Source organism: Triturus cristatus, chromosome 9 (genome assembly GCF_964204655.1).
Source record: "Triturus cristatus chromosome 9, aTriCri1.1, whole genome shotgun sequence".
NCBI classification, from domain to species: domain Eukaryota; kingdom Metazoa; phylum Chordata; class Amphibia; order Caudata; family Salamandridae; genus Triturus; species Triturus cristatus.
The window spans coordinates 328,801,883-328,819,466 of NC_140592.1; the positions used below are offsets into that span (position 1 = coordinate 328,801,883).

At 46.9% G+C, this 17,584-nt stretch overlaps 1 protein-coding gene across 2 annotated transcripts in view; it reads right to left on the reverse strand.

The window, feature by feature from the left end:
- RBM5 (RNA binding motif protein 5) overlaps positions 1 to 17,584 on the reverse strand; it is a 327,789-nt gene that overhangs the window by 234,267 nt on the left and 75,938 nt on the right. For both annotated transcript variants that reach the window (XM_085625066.1, XM_085625065.1), the window contains exon 10: positions 865 to 1,025. In XM_085625066.1, coding sequence (XP_085481192.1) covers positions 865 to 1,025 — 161 coding nt within the window. The remainder of the gene's footprint in view (positions 1 to 864; positions 1,026 to 17,584) is intronic.

Sequence of the window (17,584 nt, forward strand, 5' to 3'; positions counted from 1 at the left end):
CGACTGGAGAACAGGATGAAAATTTGGGTGCAGACCACAACTTAAAGTTGTTTCCGCATGTAACCTTTTATGCTTGGCAATGTACAGTTTTGCCTCAAGGGACAAAATGGCTTTCAGGTTAATCGGCAAGCAGTCACTGCAGGCTTTGAGGTCGTGGCCCAACCCAGACACCATAGGCATGGTGGAGAGATGTTACACATTTGTTTGCAATGTCCCAACAAGGTTTAAAACCTGTTTGAGGGTGAATTCCTTGCACACAGAAGAAAAGGTTTGAGGTAAATGACTGAGAAAGGAACTAGAGTCAGAGCTCAGGAGTGGCAGCTATATGGGCTCCGCACGCCATCTCCGGAGCTGGAGGACATCAGTGCGGAGCTACATGGCACCACATGACTGCATGCTGAGATACTACTGAAAAGTTTCCAGATCCTGCTTCACACCAGGGGAATATTCAAAAGCTGAGGAATCTGCAGCTAGAAGTCTCAAAGTATTCCAAGATGCAGATCATTTTAAAAATAGATAGTGCACTAAATAATGCACTCAAGCTGTGCTCAATAATGGGAAAATAATAAATCTACAGTTGTGAAATGGGTAGTAAAAAAAAAAACAATTATTAAAGATGTACTGAAGACTACCAAGTAAGTCAACCACCACAAGGGAAATACTACAGAGCAAGTGTTTAAGAATGCCAATCTTATAAAGTAGAAAGCAGGTGTGTGACGAACATGACCACAACGATTTACGTAGAAAAACATGACATTTTATTTTCAACGCTAACTTCACAGAAGGTCTGCAGCAATATACATACACAGCATAACAGCTGGACAAAAGAAGTTGGCTACTGATCTTTAACATAACTGCTCTTACCAGAGTTGAAGCAAGCTGAACAAAAGCAAAACCTCTGTTCTGTTGCGTTTGCTTGTCTTTGATGAGACGAATGTTTCCAACAGCAAGTGAAGCATATGGAGAGAGTGAAGTCATGATTGACTCCACTACTGTGTGAGGAGCTATGTTTCGAAGAATAATTGCTGCAGAAAATAAACACAATGTTACAAGCCATTATCAGCACTTACCCTTAACAATCTACTGAAAAAATTGTTACCTACATCTAATAGTTCTCCAGCCTGGGAATCTGATAGCAAATATTTAGTAAGTACTGTCCATTTCCATTATCTTGGAACACTTACAATTTAAGTTAATACATTAATTTTGAAAATTAAATAGCTAGGTCATGCATAGGAAGCTGGCTCTGAAAATACTATACCAAAAGAGGTATAGTGTGCACAGAGTCCAGTGAGTCCCCAAAGGTATAGCAGAGGATAAAGTAGATCGCACCTTACTCTCAATTTAGTGGTAGCTCGGCTTAGCTGTTAGGCTTATCAGAGGGTAATGTGAATACATTTGGTGAACAAACTCATACAAGGCAGGCACACACAATGACTTACTCCAAGCCAATGTTTGGAAAAACATTTAGTTACTTTAATCCCTAGAAACCAAGTTGAACTCCGTTCCAAGTAGACATTTCAATTTAAATACTTTCAAGTTATTGGCAAGAGGTTTGCATAGCATCAAATAATACTTTACATGTGCATGAAATGCTGGTCAATGTAGAAAATACTTTGTATTCAGGATCAAGACTTAGTAAAATAGAGAGACCCCAATGCATTCCTAAGGGAGGAAATACAGGCGAGTAACTTACAGGTAAGTAAATTGTTAAGATTCAGTCTCCAGGGGTTTTAGTCAACACTGGGCAAGGGTCGGACCAATGTAGGTACTGCACCACCAGCAGCCGGGTGCAAAGGTCACTGGGCCCAATGTTATCCTATGGAGGCTGGGTCACCTCGAAGAGGCACTGGTTACAGGCAAGTACCTGCAGGTCAGAGATACAGGCCCTGGGTGGGGGATAACGTCAGCCCTGGAGGCTCCACCAAATAGTACCAAGACTGCACCACCACCAGCAAGAGTGCAAAGGAGGCATGGGGGGCCTCGCTGAAACAAATGGAGATCCTCAGTTGGGGAAAAAGTCAGCAGGCTTTGTCAGGAAGGCTGCTTAAGGGATCCCACAAATGGAGAGGTAAGTTGAATAGCAAGCAGAAGCTGGGACTCAGTTGGGCACTCCTAGGCCTGGAGGCAGCGGACGCAGGGGTGTGTTTAGGAGTCAGATTTTTCTCACCAGATCCGGTTGTAGACCCTTTAGGTTGAGGCTGCAGACGTCGAGAGGGAGGTCAGGAGAGGTCGTCCAAAGTAGTCTCCCAGGTCAGGATCACCAGGGAGACTGCACTGGGTTGATGGGCCACCTGGACTCAGGCGTCTGGTGCAGAGTCGTACAAGTGCTGCGGAACCAGAATCCTTGTGTTAGTTTCTTGCAGGACAATTCCAGTATCCATGAGAGACAATCTTTGTTGAAGACAGCACAGGTCCCTGGGGTTCTTGGAGGTTGCTGGCCACACTGGTTTCTTGGAGCAGGGTCACTAGAGGAGACAGGCCGGTAGGGCGGGGGCCAAGTCAGTAGTCTTCTCCTCTGCTGCACGGCTCCAGTCCTTCTGAAGCAGGTGAATCTGAGGAATAATGTTCAGGGGGGCCCTTAAATGCTAAATTTAAGGGCGTTACTGAGGTCGGGGGACAGTAGCTGTAGAAAGCTGGCTCTGTATGTACTATACCAAAATGAGTGGAACCACAAAGGCTTACAGAGTTAAAAGTAGATAATATCTTGCTCCATTTGCGGTAGTGTGGGCGAGCAGTAAGGTTTTATCAGAAGGTAGTGTTAAGCATTTATTGTACACACTCAGGCAAGAAATGATGTCACACACTCAGACTGAATTCAGACCAATTTGTTTATATAAAAATATTTATTTTTAGAACACCAAGCCAGGCCTGGTGAAGGTAAGTGAAATAATTCTTTTGCAGGTATAATGCAGTCCAATACAATTAGAAAGCAGATTCAAATGCAGTTGGTTGATTTACAGGCAAGTCAACAGTTCAAAATTACTTATCAGTTACTTTATAGATTACTGTGCATGTTACTTCTTGGACTCCTGTAAGTTACTATTGCTAATCAGTGCGATATGCCTAGATCTTTCACCGAGACATTTTGTAGACAAAAGGTAAGTAGTTAAATTTTTACACATATGCAGTTCCTTAGGTGTTTCATACAAACCAACTCCACACAAAAGAAAAGCAGTCAATGCTATCCTAAGGGAGGAAGGATAATGTTACTTACCCAGTAAGCATCTGTTCTTGGCATGTAGAGCTGTAGATTCACATGCTTTGCACACTCCTGCCATCTAGTGTTGGGTCTGAATGTTTGCAAGTTGTTTCTCTTCAAAGAAATCTTTCCAGTTACAAGGTAGGTGGTGACTCCTTTCGGTGATAGTGCTCATGGGCATCAACTCTATTGTTAGATTGCTTTTTTCCATAGAGGGTGAGAATGGAGTTAGTAAGAGTAGAATAGACATGTCCATGCATATGTATCTAAAGTAAGAGCGAACTGCAACAGGTATAGGAACCCAGGGAGGTGGGTAGGCGCATGTGAATCAACACATCTACATGCCAAGAACAGATGCTTACTGGGTAACATTATCCTTTCGAGGCATGCGAGCTGTAGATCACATGCTTTGCATGGACTATACTGCAGCATTCTCCCAAAGAGGTGGCTAACCTGTAACTGTTGTTTGAAAGAGTGTCCTAAGTACTGCCTGGCCAACATTAGGTTGTGTCTCGCTAACATCTACACAATAGTGCTTGGTGAATGCTTGCGATGTAGACCATGTTGCAGCTTTACAGACGTCAGCTATGGGGATGTTTCCTAAGAAAGCCATAGAAGCCCCTAGTTTGCGGGTGGAATGTGCTCTAGGGTTTGCATAGCAGGTTTGAATACATTTAACTATCCACCGACCAATACCAGACAGACTTAGAAATAGGATTGCCTTTGTGTGATGGAGCAAAAGCTACAAAGATCTGTTTAGTTCTACGAAATGGTTTTGTTCTTTCTATGCAATACAATAATGCTCGTTTAACATCTAATGTGTGTAGAGCTCATTCTGCCACTGAAACGGGTTGAGGAAAGAAGGAACGCGTTACTTACCTGTAACTGCGGTTATCCAGTATTGGTATCTTTCATAAATTCACATGCCTGAATCATTCCCCGTCGTCGGGGTGGGAGTCACCGGTAAATAACAAAGCAATGTCTCAGTAGACATATAGTAACAGGCCCCAAAAGGCCTTAGCTTAGTAAGCTATCCACGTCCTTATGTACAAAAGGACCAAATATTGGCCAGTAGCCAATCAGCTAGCATCACCCTCTAGAACCTTCCTGGAAAGAGCTCTAGTCCCTCAGATTTTCGTAAGCACAGTGCTAAGTAGTTGTATCACTGAGAGATCCAAGAGAGCCCTTCCAGGGGAGGCGGGTGGGTTGCATGTGAATCTATGAAAGATACCAATAGTGGATAACCGCAGTTACAGGTAAGTAACGCGTTCCTTATCCAGTATTAGGGTAGCTTTCATAGATTCACATGCCTGAATCAGAGTAGTAAGCAATGATAAGCACATTGACCGGTATATCACATATCCAGTCACTAGATAATAACACATCCATGTGAAAAACAAGAAGCACTAGAAAACAGACTCAGCCAATGTATACATTATAGTGCGAAATGTGTGTAAAAAAGGCAAGGATGGTGGGATGAAAGAAAGGGCTCACCTCTACTGAAATAGATGACGGAGTACCGCTTGACCCACTGACGCATCCTTCATGATCTCCGTGTCCAGGCAGTAATGCTTGGTGAATGTATGCGGCGTCTTCCATGTGGCCGCTCTACAAATGTCTACAATGGGCACCCCTGCAAACAGTGCCATGGAAGTAGACATGGCCCTTATGGAATGGGCACAAACTGTTGATCGCAGTGGACGTTCCGCCTGTTGATGACAGAAGGTGATGGCTGAAGAAATCCAGCGGGAAATGCTCTGTTTGGTGAGCGGTAGCCCTTTGAGGCCTACTGTACGCTACAAAGTTGATTAGACTTACGAAATGATTTCGTTCTATCAATGTAAAACTTTAGGCAGCGCTTAATGTCCAAGGAATGTAGAGTTTTCTCCGCCACTGTTTGTGGATTCGGGAAGAATGAACGCAGCACAATAGGTTCGTTAAGGTGGAACTGAGATGGAACTTTAGAAATAAACGTTGGATTCGTGCGGAGAAGGACCCTAAACTGTTTGAACTGAATGAACGGGTCTTGGATTGAGAACGCTTGGAGCTCCCCGCCTCGCCGAGGTAAGGGCCAACAGGAGCGCAACCTTCCAGGAGACATACTTAAGGTCTGCTCTATGTATAGGCTCAAACGGGTGTTTCATTAGTTGAGCTAACACTGTTAAGATGCCAAGCTGGTGGAACAGGCTTCACTGGAGGAAATGTTCGAAACAGCCCTTTAAGGAATTGCTTAATGAGTCTATGAGGCCATAATGATGGACCCGTAGAGGATCTCCTGAAAAGTGATATTGCTGCTAGGTGGACCTTAATGGAGGCATGAGCAAGACCAGATTTTGCCAGATGCAGGAGGTACGGCAGGACTTGCTCCGGGGTGGAAGAAAGAGGGTGTAACCTGTTTGTTTTACACCAGATACAAAATCTCCTCCATTTGAGCGAGTACGTTTTGTTGGTACTATCTGCTCGAGCTAGAATTTGTCTGCAGTCCAGAGGAATGTCTAAGCCCTGAAACTCTCTGAACTCAGGAGCCATGCTGATAACCTGAGAGATGCCGGATCCGGATGTTGAACCTGCTGATTGTTGAGCGTTAGAAGAGATGGAAACATCCTCCATCTGATTGGAGGTTCCAGGGAAAGGAGGTGAAGCTCAGTGAACCAGTGCTGGCGTGGCCACGCTGGAGCTATCAATACGAGAGTGCAGGGCTCCGCTTTCATCTTCCTTAGTACCCTGGGAATCAGGGGAAACGGCAGAAAGGTGTACGCAAAGACGTTGCACCATGCCATCGAAAAGGCATTCCCCAGGGACCCTGGTTGGGGATGCCAGCTTGCAAAGTGTTGGCATTTGGCGTTTTGCTGGGTGGTGAAGAGGTCCATAAGAGGGGTGCCCCATTGAGCAAATATGTTGCTGACTAGTTGACCCAGCTCCCACTCGTGGCAGGCTGCCTGTCTCCTGCTCAGATAATCTGCAAATACGTTGTGTGCACCTGGAACGTAATCTGCTAGGAGAGAGATGTGAAGGAGCAGCCAGTACCAAATTTTTTGCGACTCGCGCGAGAGTGTCAGCGAGCGAGATTCCCTCTCCCTCCCCCCCGCTTGTTCAAAAGTGCATGGTCGTGGTGTTGTCTGTTCGGACAAGCACTATGGAGTTTTTGATTCTTGGAAGGAAGGCCACCAGAGCTAGATAGACTGCGCGCAGTTCTAGAAGATTGATATGAAGTATCTTCTCTGAAGGGGACCACTTTCCGCTTATCTGCAGTTCTTGAAGGAAAGCCCCCCAGCCCTCTAAGGAGGCGTCTGTGGTGATTATGTGAGGAGCAGTAGGAAGCAAGAAAGACAAGCCTTGAGAAAGGCTCTGGGGTCAAACCCACCATCGTAGAGCCCGTTTGATCCCAGGAGTCACGTGGATGATGTCTTCGAAGGACCCTGTACACTGGACCCACTGATCCGACAGTGCTTCCTGAAGGGGTCGCATCCGAAGACAGCAATGCAGGACTAATAGGATGCAAGAAGACATCATCCCAAGTAGGGATTTGAAGAGACGCACTGACAGCGTCTTTCTGGACATTATCCGGAGCGCTAAAGACCGAAGTTTGTCCTTGCGTTCCTGTGATGGGAATGCTTTTCGCCGTATGGTGTCTAGTGTAGCTCCCAGAAATTGCATGCACTGAGACGGCTGCAGGACAGACTTGTCCTGGTTGAGAGTTAGTCCAAGTGAATCGAAAAGCCCCAGACAAGCATTGGAAGACCTTGTCGCGCCTTCTAGAGATGGAGACTTGATAAGCCAGTCGTCTAGATATGGGAAGACCTGGTGATAGTGATGGCGTAGGTATGCAGCCACTGGAGCTAGACATTTGGTGAAAATGCGTGGCGCCGATTTGAGCCCAAATGGCAGAACCCGAAACTGATAATGTCTGCTCGCTACCATGAATCGTAGGAATTTTTTGTGGTTGTGGTGTATTGGTACATGAAAGTAGGCGTCTTGTAGGTCTAGCGACACCATGTAGTCGTTCACATTGAGTAGATGTAATACCTCCTGAATGGTGATCATACGAAACGACTGCTTCTTTAAAAACTTGTTCAGGTGTCTCAAGTCCAATATAGGTCTCCATTTTTTTCTCCTTTTTCCGGATGAGGAAGAAGCGGGAGTAAAACCCTTTTCCCTGTTGATTTGGGGGAACCCTCTATAGCTCCCTTTTGGAGCATAATCTTCACTTCTAAAAGTAAAGGACGTAGATTTTTGTGAAGCATTTGGCGGGGAGGGGTTTGAGGGGGGATCTGTATGAATTCTAGAGAATGGCCGAATTGTAGGACCCAGCGGTCCGTAGTTATTGCTTGCCAATTTGGAGAAATTTAATCTATTATTGGAATCGCCCAGACAGACTTCTTAAAAGGCTCCTTAAAATCAAGGAAACAGTCTTGTTGGTGCGAGGGCATTGGAATCTGGAAGCGCTGGGCCGCTCTATGAGGTTATGAAAACCGCCAATGTCCTCTGGCGGCGAGTCAGCCGCGGTAGGAGCAGGGGAAACCGGACAGGGAAGGATGTAGTCATCCCATTCATCCTGGTGAGACGGAGTGTCCTGAAGCTCTCCTTCAGGCTCCCCCTAATCTTCGTCGTCCGTGGTGGGACGAAGTGGCGATGGGACAGGCTCGGACAGCAAAACCAAAGGAGGCGGTCGTGGCCGTGGTGTTGAAGGCCCAGCTGGCATCGGGGAAGGTGCCGGCATCGGAAACCGCTGTTTATAATCCGAAATCAAGAATTGGAGATCTGTGACCAGAGACGCAGACAAACCATGGAAGGTGGGGGCTGCACGTATTCCTGGTTAATGTCCTCATAGTCTGAGACATCTTGATATTTTACGTGTAGTTGCGATGGACTTGTCGCCGCAGGAAAGAGACTGGCGTCATCCGAGTCTTCCTCGTCAAAAAGGTGAGTCAGAGGCAAGGTTGGGACCTTACTGGGTGAAGTGAGGGCCGGAGTCAGTGCACGTTCGCTTATTTTTAGGTGCACATAAGTACTTTGCATATCAGAGTCCATATCCGTCGACGGTAGAGTTGTAGATGGTGAAACAGGCATCATTTGCATTTGAGACGTCGTCGAGGTAGTCGTCGACGGTGCTGTCGTCGGCAAAGGTAATGATGGCTTCCTAGTCGACGATGGCGTCGACGACGATGGTCACGTCGACGGTGCTTTAGTCGTCGACGATGGTTTCGTCGACTGTGTCCTAGTCGACGAGGATGTCGACATCTACGAGGAAGCTTTCGTCGATGGGGACGTAGTCGATGCTCCCGTCGGCAGTGTAATCGACGATTTTTTAATGGCTACCGTCGACGAGATAGCTTTACTTGCCGTCGACGATGGAGTGGTCGTCGAAGACAGAGTGGGATGTAACCGTAGACAGTGTCGCCGAAGAAGTAACAGATTGCTGTCGACGGAGATCTTCTCGTCGTCGAAGCCACCGTCTAAGAGGTCGTCGTCGTCTGGGTGGAGACTGGTTTCTTAAAAGGTATGTGGTACAGCCTTAGGAGAAACATTTCCTGGCGGAGGCAAGGCCAGGACCTCTGAAGACTTTGTGCGTCTTCTTTTGAGGTGGCTGCGACGAAGGGCCCGGAGAGGACACCCGTGGTCTTTTATGTGAGGAGTGAGAAGAGATAGAAGAACCCTCACTTTCCTCAGAGGACACAACAGTTTCCTTGTCCTTCAGCCTTTGCAGCCAGATTAAAAGGCGCCCTTCTCGGTCTTAGATGAAAAGGTACGACATACCTTACAGTCTTTCGAATTGTGGCTAGGATAAAGGCAATAAAGACAGTCCTTATGCTGGTCGTCCACGTGAAGCCTCTTCTTCCCACATGAAGCACAGGATCTGAATAGTCCCTTCTTTGGGGTATCAGCCATGACGAAATCAAGTTAGTTTGTAGCAAGAAACACTGGAAATCCAGAAGAAATGAGCAGAGCTCAGTGGAGACTCCTTTAGCACGAAGTGCGGTAGAAAATCTGAGGGACTAGAGCTCTTTCTAGGAAGGTTCTAGAGGGTGGTGCTAGCTGATTGGCTACTGGCCAAAATGTGGTCCTTTTTTTACATAAGGACGTCGATCGCTTACTAAGCTAAGGCCTTTTGGGGCCTGTTACTATATATGTCTGAGACATTGCTTTGTTATTTACCGGTGACTCCCACCCCGACGACGGGGAATGATTCAGGCATGTGAATCTATGAAATATACCCTAATACTGGATAACACAGGCAACTCAGATTGATGTGAAGGGCAGATACCACTATGGGTAGGAATTTGGGGTTAGAGCAAAGGACCACTTTCTTTTGGTGGACTTGACAGAATGGCTCCTCTATGGTTAGTGCCTCAAGCTCACCCACTCTCCTCAGTGAGTTATTAGCAAGGAGGAAAGCAACTTTCCAAGTGAGGAATTGCAGTTCACATTTGTGCAATGGCTCGAAGGGTGGACCCATTAGTCTGGTAAGGTCAATGTTAAGATTCCACACTGGAGCAGGTGGAAGTCTTGGTGGAATAACTCAAGTCCTTCCATAAAAGCCTTGATAGCGTGTACTCTGGAAAGGGACAGATGCCATTTTGACGGTAAGCAGCTATTGCAGCAAGATGTAAGCGTATGGATATGTAAGCTAATCCTGACTGCTGTAAGTGTAGTAAATAAATGATATTTTGAATAGAAGCATCTAGCGGGTTGATATGGTTATTACAATATAAAACAAACCAAACCGCTTCTACTTAGCAGCGTAGTAAGCCCTTGTAGTAGGCATTCTGGCCTCTTTAATGATATTCAGTCTGGTGGAAGGTTCAGATAGCCAAACTGCGATTTCAGGTGCCAGATCGCTAGGTTGAGATCTTTGAGATCTGGACGTATTCTCTCCATTGCTCGGTGTGACGATCCAGGGTGAGAGATGTAGTTTTTTTTTTATTAGGAACTACTGAGAGCTCCAACAGGGTGGTGAACAAAGGTTGATGGGCCCATGTGGGAGCTACTAGGATCAGTGTGAAGGATGTTTGTCTGAGCTTCCAAACCACTAGTGGAATGAAGGGGGAGAGGCGGAAAAGCTTAGGCAAATATCCCTGACCTGTTCACCCATAGTTCATTGCCTTTGGACAATGGGTGTGGATACCTGGAGGTGAACATTGGGCATTTTGCATGTTGCGAACAGATCCACCTGTGGAAAACCCCACATTTGAACGAATGGGAGAAAAACTTGAGGGTGACGTTCCCACTCGTGAATCTGTTGTCTGCCCGCTGAGAAGATCTGCAATCTGATTGTTTACCTCCTGAGAAGTGTTCTGCCAGGAGATACATTTTGTGATGTTTGGCCCACCTCCAAATGGCTTGTGCAAGTCTTGACAGCTGGAGAGTGCCCCCCCCTTTGCTGTATGTTATACGTGGCTGTCATGTTCTCTGTGCGTATCAGAACAGTTTTGCCTGCAAGGTGAGTTTGGAAGGCCTGGAGCACTAGAAATACTGCTAGCAGAAGTTGCTTTTGCCTCCACAAATCTTGAATTGAAAGTCTGGAGATGGGCTCCCCAACCAGTGAGCGATGAGATTGCTATTAGAACGGTCTGTGGAACTGGGTCAATGAAGGGCCACTCTTTGGCTAGGTTTTGTGGATTCCACCACTGCATAGAGCGATGGGTGCGACCGTCTACCAACACTAGATCTGACAACTGACCAGGAGCGACTCCCCAGACGTGCTTAGCATTCCTGAAGGGGACGCATTTGAAGTATTGCATGGGAAACTAGCATGATGCAAGACAACATAATTCCCAGTAGTTGTATATGTACTCTAGCTGGCAAGGACTGACTGGGGTGAAACTGAAATTAGAGCCTGAATATTGCAGATTCTGGCAGCATTGGGACAGGCTACAGCTTTTGGAGTATTGAGAGTGGCTCCTAAACATGTTTGCGTGTTGAACGGTTGGAGATGGGACTGTCAACATTTGTGCAGTAACTGGACTGTTATTGGAGTGTACTGGAGTCACTTTGGGTGAGAGATGGCTTTGATGAGCCAATCGTCGAAATATGGGAAGACATGAATATGTTGTCTTCGCAGGTGAGCAGCAACTACTGCCAGGCATTTGGTGAATACTCTGGGAGCAGTGGTGACTTTGAATGGAAGCACTTTGAACTGGTGGTGTTCTCCCGCTACCACAAACCTGAGATATTTGCGATAAGCGGGATGCACTGGAATATGGAAGTATACGTCCTTAAAGTCTAGAGTAGACAAAGTAGCCTTGCTGTAGGAATGGGAGAACTTGTTGAAGTGTCACCATGTGAAAATGATCCGAGTGAATGTATGGATTAAACTCTGAGGTCCAGTATAGGCCTGAGAGCCGCCCATTTGGGGTATTAGTAAGTATTGGGAGTACACGCTGGATCCTTGATATTGTAAAGGTACAGGCTCAGTAGCTCCCTTTTGCAGAAGAGAGTGAACCTCCTGCTTGAGGTGTAGATGCTCGGGTGACATTTTGTGTCAACGTGGAGGAATGAATGGGGGATTGTTGGTAAGCTACAAGCAATAATTAGATTGGATAATTCCTAGGACCCATTTGTCGGAAGTTATTGGCTGCCAGATGGGGAGGAATGGAGAGACGTCCCCCGACAGGTGTGGAATGATCAGGGGGAAGAAGCAGCAAATCACTGGTTGTTTGTTGAGGGGGAGGTGCGGGTGTGGAACCGTTACCTCTTCCCTTACCATTATTGCCTCTGAATCCGCCTCGAAAGTAACCTATCGAAGAGGGTGACTGACTGTTGCCTCTATATGATGTTGAGGTGTTGTCTGTAGAAGGAGCGACGAAAAGAATCCCGACTGGATGGGGACTCAAGGGCTCCCATAGATTTTGCAATGTCGGTGTCCTCCATCTTCCATAAGGAAGTGTCTACCACAGGACCAAAGAGATGCTATTTACCAAGAGGTAAATTTAATATAGAAGGCTGGACTTCAGGTTTAGACCATGACATTCTAAGCCAGGCATGCTTCCTTAGCAAGACACTGGTGTTGAATGCACGAGCGGCAGTGTCAGCTGCATCTAAAGCGCATTTAATAGAAGCGTTTGAAATTAGTTTCCCTTCCTGAATTAGGTCTTGTGCCTTAGCATTATGTTCATCAGGTAGAAATTGGAGCAATTGTTTCAATTCATCATAGCTATGTCATACCTAGGTAAGAGCGCCAGGGTATGGCTGCCTGTGCGGCTACTCTTTTTCCAGAGGCATCTATTAGTTTAGGTTCCTTGTCTGGAGAAGGGGCATCCGCCAAGGTTTGTGAGTTTGCCCATTTACAGGCATCAGAAAACACTAGGGAATCGAATGGTAATGGACCCTTGATATAAACTGGATCTGTTGATGCAGATTTATTCTTTATCTACCCTTGGTAGAAGAATTCTTGCGCGAACTGGATCTTTAAAAATGTCGTCCGGATGTTTTAGCATGCCCGTAAGCATAGGCAATGTATGAGTTGATGTCTGGGAAGAGCTTAGTGTTTCTACGTGAAAATCCTCCCAGTGACTCTTTATGAAGCTGAATTCCATGATATTCAGCAGCTCTATTTATTAACTATGTACCCTACATTATCATCAGGTGGAGAGGGTTTTGTAGGGTAGAAGTCTGGATCATTATCCGCGTTTGGATCTGTATTATAATGGTCCTATGGATAAGGACTGTTCTAGTCTACCCCATCCCAATCATCCTGGTTGTCAGGGGTGTGGTGGTGAATTTGTGGGCGTTATTAAATTTGTGTTAGTTGGGGAAGGGGATGATTGGAAGGAGGAGGGGTTAGTACCAACATGTTTCCTCTTAAAAGGAATGTGGTAAGTGTCCTCAGTTTCTGGTTTGCGTTTCAATAGCAATTTTACATGAATATGTCCAGTTGTGGGATTGATGACTAGTTCCTTTTGTTTCAGGTTTGAAGACGGGACGTCGAAGTGAGGCTCCTTTGATGGAGCAGGAGCTTTGTTTCGGTGAAAATATTTTTGGAGCCGATGTGGTCGGTGTTGAAGTGTTCGGATCTGAAGATAACAGTACCGAAGGGATTGTTACCAAAACATGCTTTGGTGCAGATTGTTTCGGCTCAGTGCCCAGATGCGGCTGACTCTAGCCCAAGCTGGAAGGCTTTAATATTTAGTTTGGCGCCGGGCCTGAAGGCGGGGCGTCGGAAACATGGTTTCAGTGTCGACCTTGGCCCGAAGGCAGACGCGGGAATGGAGCCTTTTTCTCTTGAGCAGAGGTATAGAGTTTGGGGCAGGGGAGGATCGGTACTCACAGTACGCTGACCCTGCGGGATGTCTTAGTCCATGTCGGAGTCGCCTCCTGACATGGAAATATGTTGTTCTTCCTCTGCTACTTCAGCGTCAAAGACATCAAGTTTGGAATCTTCTCCAAAGAGATCCGGAGTGGAGCCGCTGTGGTGTTGCATTTCATGACGTCGAGCCAGACTGTCACGGAGTGTCTTCTTGGATCGTCTGTCTTGTTAGTCATGCTCCGGGAAATAGGCACAAGTTAGACTGTGCGAGTAGGTGTGCGGGTACTAGGCATGGCAGAGGACAGAAATTAAATTGAGTCCGTTCCCTCGACTGCAAACTGGCCCAACGCGGCTAGATCCAACGGCCTTCCACGAAGTTTCCGATTGAAAGATTTTTCGGAACGATACGCAGAGAATGGAAAACTGGATCGAATAACAATACCGTCGAGGGTAAGTGGATTGCACACTAAGGGGAACCCGAGAAACTGTCGAACAGGAGTGCAGCAATACATGTCCGAACCCGATGGCGGAAAAAACAGCTCAACAATCGAGTCGATGCCCATGTGTCACCTACCTCATGACTGGAAAGACTTCTTCAAAGAAAAACAAAGTGCAAACATCCAGGCTCAACACAAGATGGTAGGCGTATGAAAAGCATGTGATCTACAGCTCACAAGCCTTGAACTTGAAGTTGTCGGTTTACAGCCAAGTACTTTGTTGTGGGAGTTGGATTTCTGGGGTTAGAACCAGGGTTTCCACAGGGTTGAGGATGCACTCTCAAAGCACCCTCGGCAGCATTAGGGCGGACAGGTGCAGAGGCCCAATGTTATCCAATGGGGGATAGGGGGCCTCCTGTTGGTGGCTGCAACGAGCAGGCCATAAGGTTGTGGGAACAAAACTCCTGTTCGGCTCAGGAAAAAAGGGGGATCCAAATTAGCACACAAGGTCCACCCACAGCGGCGGCAGGGTGCTGTTTGGAATCGGGTGCCCAGTTTGCAATGGAAGTTGCCGGTTTTGTTTTTTGGCTGCAGGCTTGGTCCAGGATGACTCTCAGGAGGAACCAACAGCTCGGCAGCTAAGTTGGAGGGCTCAGGGACATAGGTGCACCTTGGGTTCTTTTCTCCAGTGTGCAGAGCGGCTAAATACAGGGGTGGCTTTTGAGATCGGATTTGACCTTATCAGCTACTTGCGGGGGGCGGCAGAGGCTAATGGCGACGTCTGGGAGTCCTGGAGGTGTCAACACAGTTGACTCAGACTCTGGAGCGCTAAGTGATGTCGCTGTGACCGGTGGGCCACTCTGATTCGGCCCATAGGTACCAAGGGAACTGTGGCCAGGGAAGGCCTCAAACGGGCTGCAGCACTTATTCTGCCACCCTTGGAGGCCATGTACCGTTACACACAAACTAGCTTTGCAGGCTGTGTGTTTTGGTGCAAAACTAAGTGAAGAGTCAACATGGCACAGATCCCTGTGAACCATGCCTACAACCCACTGCCCTGGTGTAGGTGAGCCACCCCTCTAGCTGGGTGCACTATACCAGTGGTGAGGGCACAGTGCGCGAGCCATGTACCCCTACAGTGTATAGACCAATTCTTAGAAATTGTAAGTGCAGTAATGTCATTAAGAGTATATGGTGCTGGGAATTTGTCATTACGAACTCCACAGTACCATAATGGCCCAACCTTTACCTGCATGTAACAACCCTAAATCCAGTATTCAGGGGCTACCCCAAACCTTTCCCTCAGACAAGAACCATACAGAAGAACTAAAGAAGCAGTGCTGAAACTAAGAAGGATGCCGCCCACTGACTTGGCCCCAGCCCTACCAGCCTGTCCCCACATCGAACCTGCAGAAGCTAAACTCCGGTATGTCCTGTAGCCAGCCACCTCAGGAACCCAGAGGACCTTCCCTGCCTCCACAGAAAAGATTTGGTCTCCCGTAAACACTGGCTTTGTTCACCCACAGACACTGGCAAATTCCGTGAGTTGGCACCCGTAGCCCATGGCCCGAGTTTGAGTGGCCCCAACACCTCAAGGAGGTCTCCCTGGTGACCCTGACCTGAGATCTGGTGATCTGACCTGCCCCGAATCTCCAAGCAAAGCTTGCAGCCTCTTTTTGGAGGATCCACCCAACAGCGACAAGAGCTGATAAGGAAAACCCAATGCCTAAAGACATCCCTGCACATAAAGTCCCATGGCCTTGGGTGGCCCAACCGACTGACCCAGCATCCCAACTTACCTCTCCAACTAGTGGTCACCTCCAGAAGATCTTCATCCCAGAGCCTGCAGTCTTTGATGAAACCGGAGAATCCCCATTGAAACATGGCACCCGACCCCAAGCCAGAACCCTGCACCCAGCCGCTGCTGCGCCGTTACGGGTGTACTCAGATCCCCTTTGCCCTGAGCCTAACACCAGGAGCTTTGCTCTCACACCCGTGGCCTGCTTGTAAGCAGCCACCAACCGGAGGCCCCTTATCCCCCATTGGATAACATTGGGACTCAGCACTCGGCTGCCCCAGTGCAGCTGAGGGTGTTTTGAGAGTGCATCCTTGACCATGGTGGGACCCTTATTCTAACCCCAGAACCTCAACCCCAAAGGCCGAGTACTTAACTGGTAACCAATAATTTCATTTCTCTCCATAAGTATAGAACATTGTTCAGAGAAACAGTCATTGTAAGTGTGGAGTTGATTTGTATGGTAAACTGATAAACTACAACTATGCAAAACTATTTTACTTTTCTTTAGGAAATGTCCCAGTATGATATCTAGGCATATCACACAGAGTAGAAACAGTAACTTAAAAAGTAATCTGAAACGTACCTAAAACGTAATCTGAACAGTAATTTTGATATTCCGATTTACCTGTATTTCTAATCAAACTGCATTTGAGCCTGCATCCAATTGTAAAACATTGCATAGGACTTTGCAAAATATTAATTTCACTTATCTGTGCCAGGCTTGGTTTAAGAAATAAAATAAACTTTATTGAATATGCTACTTACCAGTATGCATCTGTTCTTGGCATATAGGGCTGCTGACATTCATATCTGTGCATAGATCGCCGCCTAGTGTTGGGTCTGGATGTTTGCACGTTGTTGTCCTGGAAGAGTCTTCGAAGTATCCTGAGATAGGTGACTCCTCCCCTGGACTACAGTGCGCATGGGCATCCTCTCCATCCTCAGATTGCTTTTCGCCATTGTGGCAGTGATGGAGTAGATACAGAAAGTGATGACCATGCTATACAGTAATTGAGAGCTGCAGCTGCTACAGGCGCCGGGGAGGAGGGTGGGCGATATGAATGTCAGCAGCCCTACATGCCAAGAACAGATGCATACTGGTAAGTAGCATATTCAGTTCGAGGCATGTGGGCTGCTGAATTCATATCTGTGCATAGAATACATAGCAGTACCTCCGATTAGCGGCGGCTACCAGTGCCAGCTGCAGCGGTCTGAAAAAGAGTTGAGAACAGCCTGTCCTACAGCTGCCTGCTGTTTTGAGTGTACATCCACACAGTAGTGTTTGGTAAATGTATGTATAGTGGACCATGTGGCTGCTCTACATATTTCCTGTAAAGGAATGTTTCCCAGGAAAGCCATGGACGCCCCTAACTTACGTGTTGAGTGGGCTCGTGGGGGAATCGTTAATGTGCGTTTAGCCTTTTGATAGCAAATTTGAATACATTTAACGATCCATCTGGCTATACCTGCTTTGGAAATGGCATTGCCCTTGTGCTGTGGAGAAAAGGCAACGAAAAGTTGTTTTGTCTTCCTAAAGACCTTAGTTCTGTCTATATAGTACATGAGGGCTCTCTTTACATCTAGTGTATGGAGCATTCTCTCTGCTACCTTCTGTGGATTTTGAAAGAAACAGGCAGTTCAATAGTTTGATTCATGTGGAACTACGATATTACTTTGGGCATGAATTTGGGGTTGGTACGTAGTACGACCCTGTTTGCGTGAACCTGTATGAATGGCTCTTGAATGGTTAGTGCCTGGAGTTCACTAACTCTTCGTAACAAAGTGATTGCCACTAGGAAAGCTACTTTCCAGGTGAGGAATTGAATCTCACATGAGTGGAGAGGTTCGAAGGGTGGACCCATCAGTCGGGTGAGGACCAAGTTGAGGTTCCACACCGGTGA